At 44.7% G+C, this 17,459-nt stretch overlaps 1 protein-coding gene across 8 annotated transcripts in view; it reads right to left on the bottom strand.

The window, feature by feature from the left end:
* Positions 1 to 12,378: 12,378 nt before the first annotated feature.
* The window catches only part of ST7L (suppression of tumorigenicity 7 like), a 42,670-nt gene continuing 37,589 nt past the window's right edge, over positions 12,379 to 17,459 (bottom strand). For 6 of the 8 annotated variants that reach the window (XM_077839140.1, XM_077839139.1, XM_077839136.1 and 3 more), the window contains one exon: positions 13,753 to 15,568. In XM_077839140.1, the coding sequence (XP_077695266.1) occupies positions 15,463 to 15,568 (106 nt within the window). In that variant the 3' untranslated portion in view covers positions 13,753 to 15,462. The other 2 variants (XM_077839138.1, XM_077839137.1) reach the window with 2 other exon arrangements.

Genomic DNA, 17,459 nt, shown 5'->3' with positions numbered 1-17,459 from the left:
ATCCTTTTCATATAGACAAGGTAATGAGCTGAAACTTTAACTAGAGTCTTGCGTGAAATGCAGTGGCAAAGAACTCACCCCTCGGCCAGCCTAGAGTAGGGCCCGTGCAGCACTGGATGGGGGTGTGTGTGTGAACACGGACTAGAGAGGGCATTTCATCAGCACTACGAGACGGTACATCTGTTACAGCCCAGTCTGTATCTGCAGCGCGTTACCAGCCCCTGCTGAACTCCTGTGATGGATGAAATTGCTTTCGCCATGTGTGCACTGGGTTTCCACTGCCCAAAAGGCTGGTGCCTCCAGGCACTGATGTGTCCTTTAGACAGGCAGGACAAAGTCTTCTCTCAACCTTGCTTTATCAAGTCCAGATTTTAAACCTGCCTCTTCCAAAAGCCAGGCCGAAGCGCCTGAACTCCTTCGCTTTGCGATTGTCACTCACATGTTTCATCCCAGTTAACAACAAGCCATTTTAGCAGCTGTTCCCTACCTGACAGGCGCACAGCAGCAGCAGGCTCGGGGCACACGACAATGTACGCACCGTGCACTGGAGCAGAGGCGTTCACTTCTGCGTGGCCATGGTGCAAAGCCATTGTCCCTGGATCGCTGTTGTACCTCACTCTGGGCCTTGCAGCCAGCGGAGAGGGAGCAGAGGCGGTTTCTCTTTTGAACGGTGCTCATATTAGGCAGTAGAGCGCCCACCAGCAGCTCCCAGCCTCTCTCAGCTGATGCAAGGCTTTGGTTCAAGGTCAGGTTTGTTCATCTCTGGTGCCTCCCCTTGGGCTTTCCAAACTCCTCTGGGTTTCCGACATTATGCAATTTTCACAGCAATTTGTTTCCTCGCCAAAGGGTGTTGGTGGAATTCCTGCAGATGAAGGGGAGGAGAAGGGCTTGTACTCCACCCAGGGCATTTCAAACCTGCCGTAGCGGACGTGTTCACCAGTGCCAGATCTAATCTACCAGGAAGAGCACCCCTCATTTATCTTCATTACGGCCCCATCTGCCATCAATTTAAGACAAACTAATGTGGGTAATGCACCCTGAATGGGCCAGAAAGGACCCCAGTGCCCTCGGAGCGGAAGAAACTTTTCCGTCTCCCTGCAGACCTTTCAGGAGTGCTCCTCTGGCAGAAATACAGTGTTGCTGGTTTACAGGCCCACCTGATGAATGATAGGACATGTGCTGCACCTTCATCATGAGTTGCCATTGAAGCCTTGGAATATTTTTTCTCCTTGAACGTGGGTGTTCAATATTTTAAAGCAATGCAGAAAAAAGTCTTGAGCACCATCCAACAATGCTGGCAGGCTGCCTCAGCCACTGGGGTTTATTGGCTTTCCCTTCCTAGCTGCAAACCACACCAACTCTACAAGGTTAACCTTGGGAAAGCATCATTTCACGGTGGGGCAGCAGCTGAAGGGGCAAGCCTCTCAAGCACTGGTAATTGTGGCCTTCCCCAACCCTGCATGACGGGGAATTAGAATGACACAGGGCAGTGGATTAAGGATGTCTGTTAACAGTTATTAGAGAAGCGGCTAGCGGCCCCAAGTGAGATCAAGGCCCCATTGCACTGGGGGCTGCACATATCTAGTGTGAGACGGTCTCTGCCCCAAAGAATGTATAGTCCTAAATAAACAGGTAGACAAAGGATGAGAAAAAGGAAGTATTCTCCACACTTCACAGGTGGGGAACTGAGGCATACAGAGACTAAGTGACTTGCCTAGGGGCACACAGGGGCGTCTGTCGCAGAGTTAGGAACTGAAGCCAGATCTCCTGAGTCCCACTCTAGTGCATCACAAGACCGCCCTGCCTTTTGGGTTAGTTTTTTAGGCACGAAGAAGAAGCAAAAATCACAAGGGTCCAAATAAATGCAAATGAAACAATCCACCACTACCAATGTGTGCTTCTCCTAGAGACATTACTGGAGACAGATGAAGGGGAATGAGCAGCCAGAGGCAAAATAATCATTTTTTCTATAGGACATTAGAGACAAAAGTCTCAATTCTGGCTCCAATAAGCTTACAATGCATGGTAGACATGAGATGCGTGGGGGAGGTGAATTTTTATGCAAAATTAGGGAGTGACTTGGTTGCACAAGGGGCAGGTAGGGGATGTGTCACTCCTCTGTCGATGCTTACATCTATTTAAACAGGGCAGAAGTGTGACATCTGAGGGACTGGGAAAATACAATCTGAGCTTTAATATACTCCCAATAAGGCAATAACAAGTTCCAAAATATTTCAGATGAGCTGTGCCGGATCTGTGTGAGGCACTCACCCAGGTAGAGAGAAACCGTGCAGGCAGGTGCGTGAACCAATGTTGGAATACGTCTAGGAGATCACTCAGGTTGGGTGCGTGTGACCTGCACGCAAGGCAGGAAATGTTAAAGTTATGTTCTCCCCACAAAGGTGGTCCTTAGCATGATAGACATTCATCAACCCGCACAGCACTGCGCAGGATTATCCCAGTCTTGCAAACAGCAAGACCAAAGCAGGAGAGTTAAGGGCCAGATCTTCAAGCACAACTGCAGTTGAAACCTAGGGGAGCTGCAGGTGCTGAACACCTTTGAAAGCTGGGCCTTGCGTGGTTTGCTTAAGGCCTGAGGAGGAGTCCAAGCAGGACTTCATGCACATCCCAGACCTAGCAATGTAGAAATGTATTCTTTTTTCCCAGCTGTGCATGGGATAAGGCACAGGGCAGGCAGTGATGCCTGACACTTCCCTGGGTTTGAGTGGGTTGCATAAACAAAGGAGCTTGTATCGATGATACTGAATCATGTCCAAAGTAGCACAGAGAAGGACAGTGGCGTTAGAATCACAGAATCTCAGGGTGGAAAGGGACCTCAGGAGGTATCTAGTCCAACCCCCTGCTCAAAGTAGGACCAATCCCCAATTTTTGCCCCAGTTCCCTAAATGGACCCCTCAAGGATTGAGCCCACAGCCCTGGGTTTAGTAGGCCAGTGCTCAAACCACTGAGCTATCCCTCCCCCTAGATAGGGATGGTTAGCAGAGGGCTCTCTCCTGGCTCTGCAACCAACTTGCTGTGCAGCCTTGGAGAACTCCCTTTGCCTCTCCACCCATCTGTGACTACACAGAGGCCATTGTGAGACAGCTAATGTTTGCCCTTTGTTCTAACATCAGACAAGGGATTAGTAATTAAATATCTAGCAATTAGAAATAAGTTGGCTATATGGAACTACCTTCTCATGCTTAATGTGGAGACTTTCCATTTGCAGGGCTAATGAAATTCAGACCTCCCTTGCGCTCTGCTACAAACGGAACCGACAAACTCCCCCTCCATTCACCACAAGCCTCCTTAGAAAGCAGATGTTTTCTATCTGTAAGAGCTTACTAAGGCTGGAGTCTTGTCAGGGGATACTCGATTCCACTCACTAACCTCTCTTAAGTGATCTGTGCTAAGTGTATGGAAAGCCCTCCATGGAAGATCACGTGCTAATCATCCTGAAATTCATCAAGGCCTGTCTGAACCAAAAGACAAGCAGCAGAATTAATTGCTTGATGGATTTCTGAATGGATGTCTGTGAAGCTGAGATCTTGGACAGGACACATAATGAGGCCGGGTAAGAAGTAGGATGCCGTGCTTAATTTGTGCCAGGGCTGAGCCCCGGCACTCTAGGCTTGCTGCATCCGTTATGAATGTAAAACAATTGCTTGAGCCCGGGCACCAGTTTCATTACAAATGAAGCACCGGTTGGATGTATCCTACACTTCTAAATGGACAGAGATTGAGTACAGAATTTTCCTCCTCAGAAGCCGGGCATGAGCGAGAGCCAGCACTGCACCCTGGCTACACAATGACACGCTCTTCGTAGATAACATGGTGCTACTTACAAGACATGGTTAAGGTCAGTAACAGGCTCTTAAGGAAAGCCAGGGGGATGCTCCAATGCGCCCCAGCCCTGAAAGTGCCTCCTTGCTGCCATAGACCCATCAACAATTTGTACACTTAGCCAACAGCCCATGCTGTGCGCTTCTCCTGTGTGTGTGCGTGGACACAAGGAGCTCTGCCAGCAGCCACTAGCTGTCACCTTGGGGGGGGGGAGGTACGCACATGTGCTCACCAAGCAGTCATGTTCCCCCGCAGCAGGGACCAAGCGCCAAGCCCCAGGGTCAGAGTTCTTGGGACCTTTGTTGCATAACCTGTTGTGACCCACGTGGGAGGACTTTGTTTGGTTTGGTTACCGCCTCCAAGTCCATTATTACTGAACATGAGACATGGGAGGCTGCCCCAGAGATCATTGGAGGAAGGGGAAGGGCTGGATTACGGCCCTGGAATCTCAGCTGATGACTCAGGACAAGAGAACGCACTAGCCACAGAGTCCGCTGAATGACTGATGATAGCCTACAGCGGGATTACAGGGAACATCTAGACAGCAGGGTGTTTCTGAGCCCAAGCTGTGGTTGCATAATTCAGAGACTAACAAGCACAGAGGAATGCATCACTGGACAATGCTCCAGGGCTAGAGCCAGGAATTCACCAAACAAACAAGGAGCCAAAGACTAAGGAGAAGAGATCCCCTACTCTGAAACCTAGAGAGAGAGAGACATTAGCCCCATGGAACGAGCCTAATACAATGAATTATGGTAGAGACAGTGCATTACACAGCATCCTCCGTGCACCGAAGGGCTCAGAAAGGGTTTCGCAGGTTTCCAATCCGGACTGAAGGGGAAGTGGCTCAGAGGAGAGGCAAAGCTCAAAAGAGACAGGCAGCACGAGAGACAGCAACCCGCCTCTGCCAAGCCACAGGCAGCAGGGCACGCGATGCCCTGACAGGGAGGGAGGGAGGCTGGTGGCCAGAAGGGCGCAATGGGGCAGGGAAGCAGAGTGAATGGGTGGCAGGAGACTGGACGGAGTGAGACCATAGAGGGTTCAAGGTGGGCGTGGGTTTCTGCTGCCATGGTCTATATAACCCCAGAGTGGAGGGCACAGCAGCAATCGCCCTACACTGCAACCTGGATAAAGAACAGTGGAAGCCAGCTGCCCAAAGGCAAATGAGATGCCCGTTCACTCTTTTGAAGTGCAACATACATGGAAAGCTGGCGCTGCCCATAGGCTGCTGGGCAGGACTTTATACTGCACCTCTTCCTCACCTCCCGCTCTCTGTGCACCTTCAGCAGCTGCCCTGTCCTCTGCTTCCTCGGGAGAGGAACCCCCTGCCTCTGCAGCCCTTCCGACCCTGAAATCCTGGGCCTTGGCTCCCACACCCCAGCACCAGATACTAGCAAACTGGGGAGTGCTGGTCCTCTCCCCCAGCCCCGAAAGGATCGGTTCAGTTAATTTATGACCATGGGAATCCGATAAAAGCATCCACCTCCTTCTGGGGAACTAGCTCACTTTTTAACCTCTTCGATCTGCTGGTACTAGAGACCTGTGATCCAGCTGAAGGAGCGAGGCAAGCCCCTGTACCACCCCGCACCCGCTAACCCCTCTCCAGTCTGTATTTCTGGAGGTTTTCACCCATTGCTTCCCAGAGAGAAAAAGGATGAGCATGTATTTAATAACTGGAAGACAAATAAGCTCCAGCTACTGCTGCAGAATTACAACACCAGAGAACAATTTGCTGCATTCCTCCAAAGCCCTGTAGAAACCCAATTGCCTGCTCTCAGCCAACACAGGTACCAGACACCAAGTGCTCCGTAAGCAACCAGACCGAGCCCCCAAAGTGCAAAAACGAAATAAGTAAAAAGCTTCACGTTACATATAAACCAGCCGTTTGCACCTTGTTATTAATGGTTTTGCCTGTGACCCCTGAACCCTGCCTCGCTCAGAGTCAGGGATCTATGAGCCTTGGCACCTTCACAACAATTCCAAAACGAGGGGGTGGGGAATAAATAAATTGGACGCAGTAAGTGGGAATTAGGCTGCAGCAAAACTGCCCCAGCCAGGCCAGGGCTTTCTTCGTGCCAACATTACATTTACACGGCGCTTGGGGAGCAGTGCATTCCCACCCCGTGGGTAGTGCTCTCACTAACCACACGCTGATGGATAAGAGTGAAGTGAGCGGCACGTGCACCTGTACAAAAGGCTTGCAGTGTTGTAAATAAATCACCAGGAATCCTACTTCACCAAGGGCCTTCCCTCTTTGGCTTAGAAGCCTGAAGGAAGTGATGTCGTCTCACACAGACCCTGCTACACAGAAACATATTGCAACCCGCAAAATGCCACATCAGTCACAGCAGGTCAGTGAGTGGAAATCGTTTTAATTACAGGATTTATTTGATAGATGTTGCAGAAACAGGAAACGCTCATACCCGTGCAAAGGGGACTAAATTATAGAGAGAATTTCTAGCAGAAACAGGTTTATTTCTCTGAATCATTCATTTATCCAGGCCTCAGTTTAGGAGCATAAAAAAGGGAACACCACAAAGGGAGACTATGCTCCGTGGCTGAGTGCGTTAAATGGGCCTGAGAGAATTGGTATCCCAGCCCACTGACTTCCAGTGGAATCTGAGCACTTACCTCCTGTAGGTGGCTTTGAAATCTCAGTCCTGACAAAGTTATAGATAAGCGAGCAGCCGAAAGTCTATGTTGTGTCTCAGGGGTAATTCATAAAGTCATGTGTAAAAAGCCCAAAATGGCTGAGAATTTCAGAGCTGGAGGGCAATGGACTGCAAAGCCCAGTGAACAACAAACCTGGCGATATTTGAAACACAGAGCACTCTCAGCCATGCTTGCAGCTGTTTCCATCACTTCTCACTGACTCAACTGACTTCTAGGCTTGAATGACGTTTGTGGCTATTGTGTGGGCTGGTTGTGTAGTTGTGCGGGTGGTAAAGGATGGGGCGTGCACTGCCATGAGGAGCTGGGTGTGTTTCAGGTTATTGTGTTGCACTTTGCTTCAAAATTCTTAAATGGAACACATGGTAACAATAGTTGATTTTTCTATCTTCCCTGAGCAGTCATTACTCATTTCTATAGATGTACCTGTGCATACCACTGAGGGATAGTTAAATGGCATTGCAATGTATGGTCAGGTGCTGGGACACTGCTCACAAATGGCAAAGGAATGCTATGTAAGGCATGTGTGGTTCCCCTAAGAAATGAAGCAGAGCGGCTCCCTCATTAAGAATCCCTGACAGCGGTGGAAAGGCTAGCAGATTTGCATGACAGGGGAAGTTGCTAGCACTACTTTCGGCACAAGCCCATCCCCTTTCTGTTACTGTTATGTCAGGGGAGGACAGTGAGAGAAAGCAGCTCTTGGGATGATACATGGGAGGCAGGGCTTCATTTATAACCCCACACAAATGCTGGAAAATGTTCAACTTTAAAAAGCATTAGATTGGTTACCTTCTGGGCCCCTGTGGGCCATGAAGTGAAATTACATGAGCACAACATGTCTATTAATCACAGCAATGATTCCACAGTGAGAAATAGCCCCACTGGCTTATATTCAACTGGAAGGAAAAGTTGAGAAAATTACCTACAGGTAGTTGGAGAACTCCAAAACTTTGTCAGTATCTTTCTGTAGATCTCCCCTCTTGACTCCTCCTAAATGAAATCAAGTATTTTACCTACTGCTTACAGCAAAGGCCCCGTTAACGCAACTGTACAGTAGGAGATGATAATGCTGGGCCCTGGTGCCTACCAAAGGGGGGTCTTTCTCTCAGACACAATTGTGACATAAGAGATACTCAAGAATGGATATGCTAATGACTGGCCGCTTCACAGTCCTTCAATGACAAATTGAGCATGGATTAGCCAACTCCTGCATCAAGAGGGAATTACGGGGAAAATCTGAACGGTAGGGGAAACATCCCTTATGTAGCCTATTGAGACTGCATTGCCACTGTTTGAGATCAGATTTCAGACCCTGACCTTGCCCACCTGTTCCTTGGCTAGGACCTGAGACTGCACTGAGGGGCTGGTGGGAGGGGATGCTTCCACAGGATCAAAGGTTTGGCTAAACATGGACTTTATCTGTACTGATTAGAATACCCTCATCTCCTCAGGAGCCCTGACTCCATTAAGCAGCACAACCACAGAAGCGCTTAAAGAAATGGTCAAAAGAACCTTGAGTGTCAAACCCCTCCTTACTGATCTTGAGTTATGTGTTGTCAAACAGTAACATGAGGATATGCAGCAGCTTCTTCCATTAAGGGCATAGAAGTTAGTCATTCTGCATTTGGCTGGCAGTAACAAGAAGCAGGGTGTGAGAGGACTCCATCGGCCCCCACAATCTGAGTTACGTGCCCAGAGTGCAGTGAAAAGCATCACGAGTTGCTGCACTCCTGAGACCTCTGTGAAATGGTTGAAATGTGAGGATAGCAGCCTTGTACAGCCTCCCTGGGACTCCAGAAGTGAATGCAGATAAACACTGATATTTATTAATAGACACCTCCCCCACCCAAAAGCAGATACCTTTACATTTACGTATGTTACATTTTTCGACCTCCATACTTCAAGGGGTCAAGGTTAGTGTGGTTTTGTTTCCTCAATAAGGAGGAACAGAGACCCAAGCCCTGTAAGCACAAAACAGGCAATTTTCCCCCGGATGTCTCGTTTCAATTGTCCCAAGCCATGGTGCTGCCAGCTACCTCCTTTGGGAGATTCTTTTTGTTACTGACCAGTAGAAATCTACATAAGTATGCTATCCCTCTCAGGAGTGCTCAAAGTTTACGTTGTTTTCACACTTCAGAATCAGTGGATGCAAGTATGTATCTTGGACCTACCTTTAGCAGTCCCTGCCTCACAAAATGACTCATATATAGGTATCTCAAGCATTTTGGGGGCACTTTAAAAGCCAATTCTTAAATCCTTTCACTTTGAAAACAAAAACAAAGGCAGAGTGTTTAGCATTTAACCTAGAACGATCTGAATACTGAATCCAGAAGTTTTTTCTAAGTTTGCACCTTAGTTTCCTTGTGCAATGTAACCCTATGGGATATGACATAAGCAGACTGCTCATGCTGCTTACTGTCTAGTGTAACCTGTCTTAAACAGCCACTTAAAGGGTCAGCAAATTCAGCTACTTACAAAAGTGGCCTTCTAATAAAGAGAGTGCAGAACTGTACTCAGGCTTTTAGGAATACTTAAACCAGGGAGGTTGGCTAGTGAAGGTATCATTATTTACAGTTCAGAAGGAAATGCCAACACTGAAAACATCTGCCTGATTTATTATGTTCTGAAGTTTAGTACAGAGAAAGTACATCGACTTGTACATCTGGTTCAGGGAGCAAACAAGTTATTGTTCAACAAAAATGTTTTCTTAAATGATTATAGATCCTAAGGCCAAACAAGGGATTTGGTTACTTTAAGCACCATTAACAAGATGGAAGACAACAGTTTAAGTAATGCAGCTTATCTTCCTTTCACTCCTCTAGCTGCCAGGTAAGTGCTCCATTGCCCAACGGGAGCTGGTGGTAAGGTTCCTGAGAATATCAGCACTCATTACTGTGCAAAACACATTCCTGTCAAATTTGGGTCAGCTGATGCCAGAAACTGGATGGCAGGAAGCGCTTAATCTTTTCCATAATGAACCTGAAGGGTGAAAGAAGCATCCCAAAGAACTAGAAGAAACAAAACAGGAAAAGTTTGTGCTTGAGTTAAAAAAGCAGGGGGATCTCTCATACCGTTGGAGTACGAATGGAGAAATCCCACATCTTTCTTCAGCTCAAACCCAGGCTGCATTATCCCTGCTGCTGTACCTCCACCAGGGAGTAGAAATTTAATACTAATACTGGTTTACACTTACACTTATCTCAGAACCTCAGTGCATGTCACGATACATTAAACCCTCAACACTTCAGTGACATAGAAAGTCTTATTCCCATTTTAGAGATGGGCAAAATGAGGCAGAGGGTAAGTGACTTGTCTGAAGTTGATGGGACAATGACAGAGCTGGGGATAAAACCCAGCAGATCCCAGCCTCCAATCCTTTGCTCTAATCGCACCTTAATGTTTCCTTGTATGACACTCATGGCCACAGTATAGTCCCAACAAGGAATGTGATAACACTGTACAGCACATGTGTATATAAACTCATCCAAGAGTAACTTTTAAAAAATTTTTTATCCTATATTGGAGGGGCTGACAAATCTACAAAAAAATCAAGAGAACTCAGAGGAGGAGCTGAAACTCAATTTAACTCACCCCACTGTGCTTAGATGGTGCAGTCTGCTATCAGCTGGATGCCAGTGTTGGATCTTATTAAAGAAGTTCTGTATTAAAATCACAAATGAGTTTGATTCCCCATAGTTTAAATTCCAGGGTATTACTAATTAAGAGGTCTCTTGGTTTTTATACTGTTTCTCTCCCTCTCTGTGTGAAACTTGCAAGCTGCAAATTGTGTTAGTACAGATTTAATATTCTAAGACAGAGTCTGTTCTCAAAGCAATTCTTTGTAACAACCACCACTCACACAGAGAGAGACTCAAAGCAATACTCTGTAACAACAGAAACAGCACCCAGAGACTCCCCGCCCTTTTGTTGTATTCATCTTGCTTTGTTAACAATTGTGATTAAAATAGAGATAGAGGATGTATGTGGATGGATGCTTGGTGTGAATAATAACTGAATGATCAGGGAGGGGCCAGCCTAAGAATCCAGTGTCCATCGGCTGAAGAAGGCATCAAGTGGAAATAACCAGAGGACCCCTGGAGGGCATACTGGAATCCACCTAACAGCCTCAAGGATGGGAGAACCAAAGAACAAGATAACATCTGGAAGCACGGAGCCGTCAGGAATGTGCCATCTGCTGATTGATTCAGCAACAGCATGATGAAGCAATTCCCATAGACTGGCATAGGAAGAAATTCCTATAAAAATGGACTCTAGAAACTGAGAACTTTGGGGTCTGATTCTGCAAGCCAACTTCCAGGAGCACCAGATGTGCATCTGACAAGGCCCTGCTCCCTCCTCGTGTCCAGGCCACCTGGCCAGTGGCTTGGCATGAGCAACTCTAAGGCTGGTAAGTATGATAACAACCATGCAGAACCTGTGTGTGTGTGTGTGTATGAATGAATGTGTGAATAAATATGAAATTGAATGGAATGTTATAGCTATAACTAACTGCTTCTATGATTCTTTCTGTATTCACAATAAATGTGGTATTTTGCCTTTTCCCCTTTAATAAAATCCTGCTGGTTTTTATTTTATTGGTATAACACCAAAACACTGGGGGAACCTGCACACCAAAAGAGCCAAAACACCTAGACGAAACAGGATGAGTTAGGATGGAGTTTCTCTTTGCTCTGAATCTTCCTGCTGCTTCGTTAAGTTCTACCCCCTTGATGTTGATCAGGGAGGCTGGGGGAGGAATGCGGCACATTTCCTTAGTTTTCCAGGAAAGAAGTGCTTAGACCATTGATTCAATAGTATAAATACAATCTAACAAATAGACAGTGCTCACAGATATAGTTCATATTCTAAACCACCAAAACTTTCCCCCCCTTTAATGTGGCACCTTCACATTAAATCCATGAATTAAGATGTAGATTAGCAAGGCAAGAAACCTTTGCCCTTGGCATCGACACACACAGCTTGTTACAGGACACATTAGGATTTTTTATATGAAGTGTAGAACTATAATCGTTACGTATTGGCAGGGAATTGCACATCTCCAAACTACGCACATTTTCTCTTAGATAAGCAAAAGCTTCAAGTGTTTATAAATATGAAAAGTTCAGCAGCTGGGTAAAAAGCTAATTCTCCAATTTCACTTAATGAGCCTTCAGAAAATGGTAGCGGATTTGTTCATAGAGTAAAGCAGATTGTCACAAAAACATAGGACATGCCACACTAGATCAGAGCAATGGTCCAGTGTCCTGTTTCCAACAGCGGAAGTACCAGCTGCTTCGGAGACAGCAGCAACTAACCCTCCAGTAGGCAGCTCTGGAATAACCTGTCCACAGAGAAAGTTTCTTCCTAATGCCATCAGAGATTGGCTAGGTGATATCTTTAAAACAAATCCCCAAAGACCGTTCCTTTGTTTTGGGGAAGTCTTTTTCTTCTTACATTACTGAGCAATTATTTTATTACATGGTCTGCAAGGCAAGGGCTGCCTTACAATGGGTTTGTGCCATACTCAGCATAGTGGGGCTGTTCTGTCTGGAGACTGGACATTACTATATTGCTAAACATGTATAAGAAACTAATAGGGGCAAATTCCAGCCGGATATCCTGGAATACAGTTAATATGATTTATAAAGTAGGATTAATTAAAATGACAGACATCCAGGTAAAATGCTTTACCTTGAAAACAAAATAATTTACCTTGAATAAAATCATTATCTGATACAGATTGATAGCAGCTATTGTAGAACTCTGAAGTATGTGTCGGCTTGGCAGAATTCAATTTTTTATAATTTCAGTGGAGAATATTGGTGTTTATTTTAAAACACTTTTATTGATTTACATTTTCCCAGTTGCAGGAAATTATGGGAGGTCAGACAATTATTTAATGACAGCAGACAGATTCAAAAAGTGAAAGGTTTATAACCATTAAAACAAATTATCAACATCACATCAAAATATACCAAGTAAATACCCTTAAATCAAACTAAGACATTTTCAAGCAGCATTTTTCTTACATTCCCTATCTTAAATTTCGATTATCAATAGAATTTTTTTTTGTCGGTTTGTGTGTATATGGTGAAATCGATGTGTACTGATATTTACTGATAAAAATCTAATCCCATTCCAAACCTAAGTATATGTAAGACTGCACACATTGAAGAGTTGGGAAACTTTGCTTCTACAAGTGCATTCATACTTTTGAAGGCCTAATTATCAGAGACAGACTTTAAAGCCAGAAGGGATCATGATAATCATCTAGTCTGAGCTCCTGCACACTGCAGGCCATAGAACCTCACCCACCCGCTTCTGAAATAGGCCCATAGCCTCCAGCTGACTTACTGAAGTCTTCAATTGCGATGTAAAGGCTTCGAGTTACAGAGACTCCACCATTTTACTTTCGTTCATACCAGCATGTGACCCATGCCTCATGCTGCAGAGGAAGGTGAAAGCCCTCCAGAATCTCTGCCACTCTGACCTCGGGGAAAATTCCTTCCCAGCCCCAAATATGGCGATCAGTTAGATCCTGAGCATGTCGGCAAGATACTAAATTCAAGCACTAAACTGTGAAAATATTTAAACCAGGACTACTCAACTCAATACAAAGAAGTATTAACATTTGGGCTTTTATGAAGCATATAGTTAACAATACAGAGTCAAACAGCTGAAAACTACGGTTTGATTAAAATAATCTACTCAATGAATTACATATAAGAAATGACATTAGGGTTTACATTCACCTAAAGCTTAACAGTGAAAAATCTAGGTATTACACATACCATTCTACCTCACCCACCAAGCCCACACTTGTGTGTCTTGGATTTTCTATAAACCCATCCTTGGCATCACACTTCACTATGATCAAACCATTCAAAATTTCCATTACAGAAAAAATCCTGAGTTATGTAATAAAAACAAATGCACAAAAGTATTATGATTTACCTGGAATTAGGATTTTTCCATTTCAAAGGGATAAATTTAAGGCAATTAGATCTTTATGAAGGTATAAAAATAAGACTTATGTAATAGTCACAGTATAGTGACACATTTATGTTTAGGAATAAAGAAATTTTAACCACTTGAGTATTAATCAAGTTTATAGCGATAATCCTGTTTTTTAAATAGCAGAAAGCCAGTAGTTGTATGCTTTGTATCCTTGATATTAACTTCAGTAGATTGTTGTAGAGCTGACAAGTTTTATGTTGCTCACTACAAAAAACAAAACAAAAACACATTTCTACTTTGCTGCTATTAAAACAAAAATACCACTATGTGGCAAGACCAAGCCTTTTCAGGATTCGAGGACAGGTTTTCAGACTCCCCAGTTTATGTGCTAACCACTAGGCATTCTTCCTCAAAAGGAAGCTTTGATACATACTGGATTAGTTGGATTAGTTTCTTTTAAAGAGTCGATATGAAGCACCTGTTCTGAATGGCACTTTAAGAACTATTATTGCACCCAGCCAGGGGAAAGAACACATCCAGGGGTACTGCAAGTCACTACAACCATTTCTGTACTTTCTGTGGAGGTTATCCATTGGGATCCTGCTAGGAGAGGCACAGAGGCATGCACAGTTCTCACCCATCTTTTCAGCTGAACAGGGACTAGAAAACCATCCCTTCCCATGGATAATAAGGGCAATTTATAGCACTGCCCAATGAATGAACCAGGCTAGTGCTTTTGCCCGTATTCACCAACGTTCCACTTGACATGCAAATTCCCTGTTATGCAAAGCGAATGTAACGCACACAAATTATATTTTTTTGGTTGAAGAAACTCGGCAGAGAGAACTTCCCCAAGCAATTTTTTGTTAGTATAACATCTGACCTTGTATCTCTTTGGAAATCATACAACTCTGCTAATGCAGTCCTTAAAGAATTAATCAAGCAAATAGTTAGACCCTGGTTGCCATGAAGCCAGCCAATTACAAGCAGCACAGAAATTTGTCACTGGCACATCCGACTACATTTTCCCACATAAAGATGAACAGAGCAGTGTGGCAATGGGGCCCCGCTCTCAGACCTGCGTGGCTTGGCCACCACTGTGCGGGAATGTCAGCAAAACAAGGATTCCATCAGAACTTTGCACTTTTAAAATAAGTTAGCATTTTTGTTCCATCTGTCTCATTACCTGACTTGCTCACCAGCAGGAAGTCTGACGCTCTCTCATTCTCAAGTTATTCAAGGTTTTTTTAGTTCCAGAATAATGACTGAATGTGTGTTCAGTGGCTCTGTGGTTAGTGCTCCAGGCTACCACATGAAAGACAGGAGGGCAAGCACATTGCAACGTGGTTTTGATTTTTTGATGATTTTTATTTGAGGGATAAGCAGGGTGGCAAGCAGCTTGTAGGACTCCATAGTTTTTGCTCTTTTCTAGAGCGGCATAACCTATTTTTGAGAGCCAGAAGGAAGGTTACCACTATGTGCAACCTTATATGGGGCTGGCAGGGGAGAGAAACCATGAAGAGAAACAAAAGGTGTGGGTGGGAAGAATCAGTTCTCTGTGAGACATGCAAGATACTCTGTGTAGCACATTTCTAAGTGCCTCACAGCACATTACAGAAGGTAGGCAGAAATCCCCATTTCACGAGTAAGGGGATTGAGCACAGTAAATCAGGATCAGAGCCTACATCCAACTTCCATCCTGAAGCTCATACTAGCAGAACATGGTGCTTCCTTAAAACAGAACGAGTTAACTATGTTGTAAGAGTCATCCAACTTCCCACCTAGGAACTGGAACCAGAATGTTTTATATCCAATTGCTTTAGTTTCTAAAATGCAAATGGCAGTTAATTAACAGCTGGCTTGGAATCAAACAAGTAATCCACCTCTCTGTCCTGGTCAGTCCCATTCTGAGACTTTCTTGCTCTTAGCAACTGAAACATTTTCTCTGGCTTCCAATCTGCCTTTTCACCCTCACTTTTCAGAGTTTCCAGTTTATTTTTTGCAGCTCACACACTGTAAAATTTTATGAAAATAAAATCTGTCTTCAATGCAGTGCTTGGTAGGGAAGTTTCCCTGGGGCTGAAATGCTCCACTGCCCCTATAAGAGTACAAGTGAAAACCACAGGATGTTTTAATCACTCCACTTCTTTGTCCAAGTTGACTATTGGTTTTACCCCAACTTCAAAAAGCATTTTTCACAAATTAGTTCCTTACAAAGCAAGACAAGGTGACTCATGACCAGTGCCTCTTCCTGAGAAAAGGTTTAGAACTTCATTTTCACCAAGACAAGCCAAAAGTTTTGAACTACACTGCAATATGAACATGTTAGAAGACAGCAACTGTGTAAGTGCCAAGTTTACATAGCTTTGATTAACATCTATCCACATATCACCACAGTATCTTAGCACTCAGGCCATGTAGTAACAAAGTTCACAGACAAAGTGTTAAAATAATTTTTAAATCAACAGAAAGATAACTACATAGGAACCTATTTTTAGGCTTTATCTCATTTATTTCTATTATATAACACCTAGGAAACCCAATCAATCAATGGTTAAGGGCCCCAGTGCAGTACATATATTGCAATCAAGAAGAATAAGACAACAGTCCCTGTTGCAAAGAGCTTACAATTTAAGTATCAGATGAGATGCAACAAGTGGATGCAACAAACAGGGTAAAGGAAGGAAATGAGGTAACAAAACACACAGAGCTTAGCATGAAAGAAGAAGTCAATTTACTTACTAATGGTGCAAAGTCCTGATTGTTTCTGCTTAACACAATTTGAAGAAATCAATTTGGGTGTTTTTAAGTCACAAGAGTTTAACAAAAGAAGGTCTGAATGTATAAGGTGCCTTTTGCACTCCAACATCTTAGAAAATGTTGTATGCCATTACCACTATAGAAATGAAACTGCTGCATTTAGACTCATTGCTGTACATGCCCAAGAAGCTTTTCCATCAGTCTCAAAGGACTTGGAGAACATTGGTTTTGTTCTTTAGCCCCCCCAGTCTACCATATATACCTTACAGGCTCTTTTCAAACTATCCCAGGGGTTGCTGCGGGCACCATACAAATGCACAAATCCCAGCTCCTGGCTAATTTCTCCATGAGGGGGCTACTAGAAGCATGTATGGAAGTTATCTATGTAGGGTACTCCCATTTCACTCCACCCTGTCACTGGACTCTTCTGTGCAGCTCCCCATGGAGCCTAGCAGTGACCCTTGCACATTAGCCAAGGGGTGCACAATGCTAAGGGATGTTTCCCAGTCCTCCCGCTAGGGACTGGCTCCTGGGCCAGTGTACTACTCCATTCAGTATTTTTGTAAAATCCCCTTGTACTGTCTGTTGCGTGCTTAGAAAGAACTCTCTCTGAGCAGCAGAACAGCGCTGCTCTGGCTGGATGTAGACGCTGCCTCCCAGGCTCACGGTAGCAGTGGCTTAACACAATGCAATTGATGAAGAGGCGCTCCAGGGAGACCGAGCGACTGTAATACTGCCTGCGTGTTCATAAAACAGTAGCACCTACAGGTCCCAGCGGAAACAGGGGCGCCTCCGCACGGAGCACGGTACAAACACATAGTAAGAGACTGCCTCACCCTGAAGACCTTACAGTCTAAACTGACAAAAACAGCAGCAGGGAAAACCCAGATGATCAGTAGAAGAGCTGGTCTCCTGAGTCCCAGGCCACTGCCCTGCCCACAAGGCCACTCTCCCTCTAGTCTACATAGGTTTTATACCGTACTCATCACCACAGTATCTGAGCACTTTCCAGAAGCACACTAAGTAACTTAATTAACACCTTTCATGTGCAGTTTGGCCTTCCAGATCTTTAAAGGCAAAGAAGAGGCACAAGAGAGAAGTGAGATGCAAGTGAAAAAAGGGCTATTTTATTAGCAGGCTTTCTGGGGATTCACTGATTTGCTTTCCAACTTTATCTGATGTAATGGAAGTCTTTTGCAGACGTTTTTCAGCCCTTAATGTCACTACTG

Source organism: Eretmochelys imbricata, chromosome 21 (assembly GCF_965152235.1).
Source record: "Eretmochelys imbricata isolate rEreImb1 chromosome 21, rEreImb1.hap1, whole genome shotgun sequence".
Taxonomy (NCBI): Eukaryota; Metazoa; Chordata; order Testudines; family Cheloniidae; genus Eretmochelys; species Eretmochelys imbricata.
The sequence above is the reverse complement of the archived record's forward strand: the minus strand, read 5'-3'. Positions and strand labels throughout refer to the sequence as shown.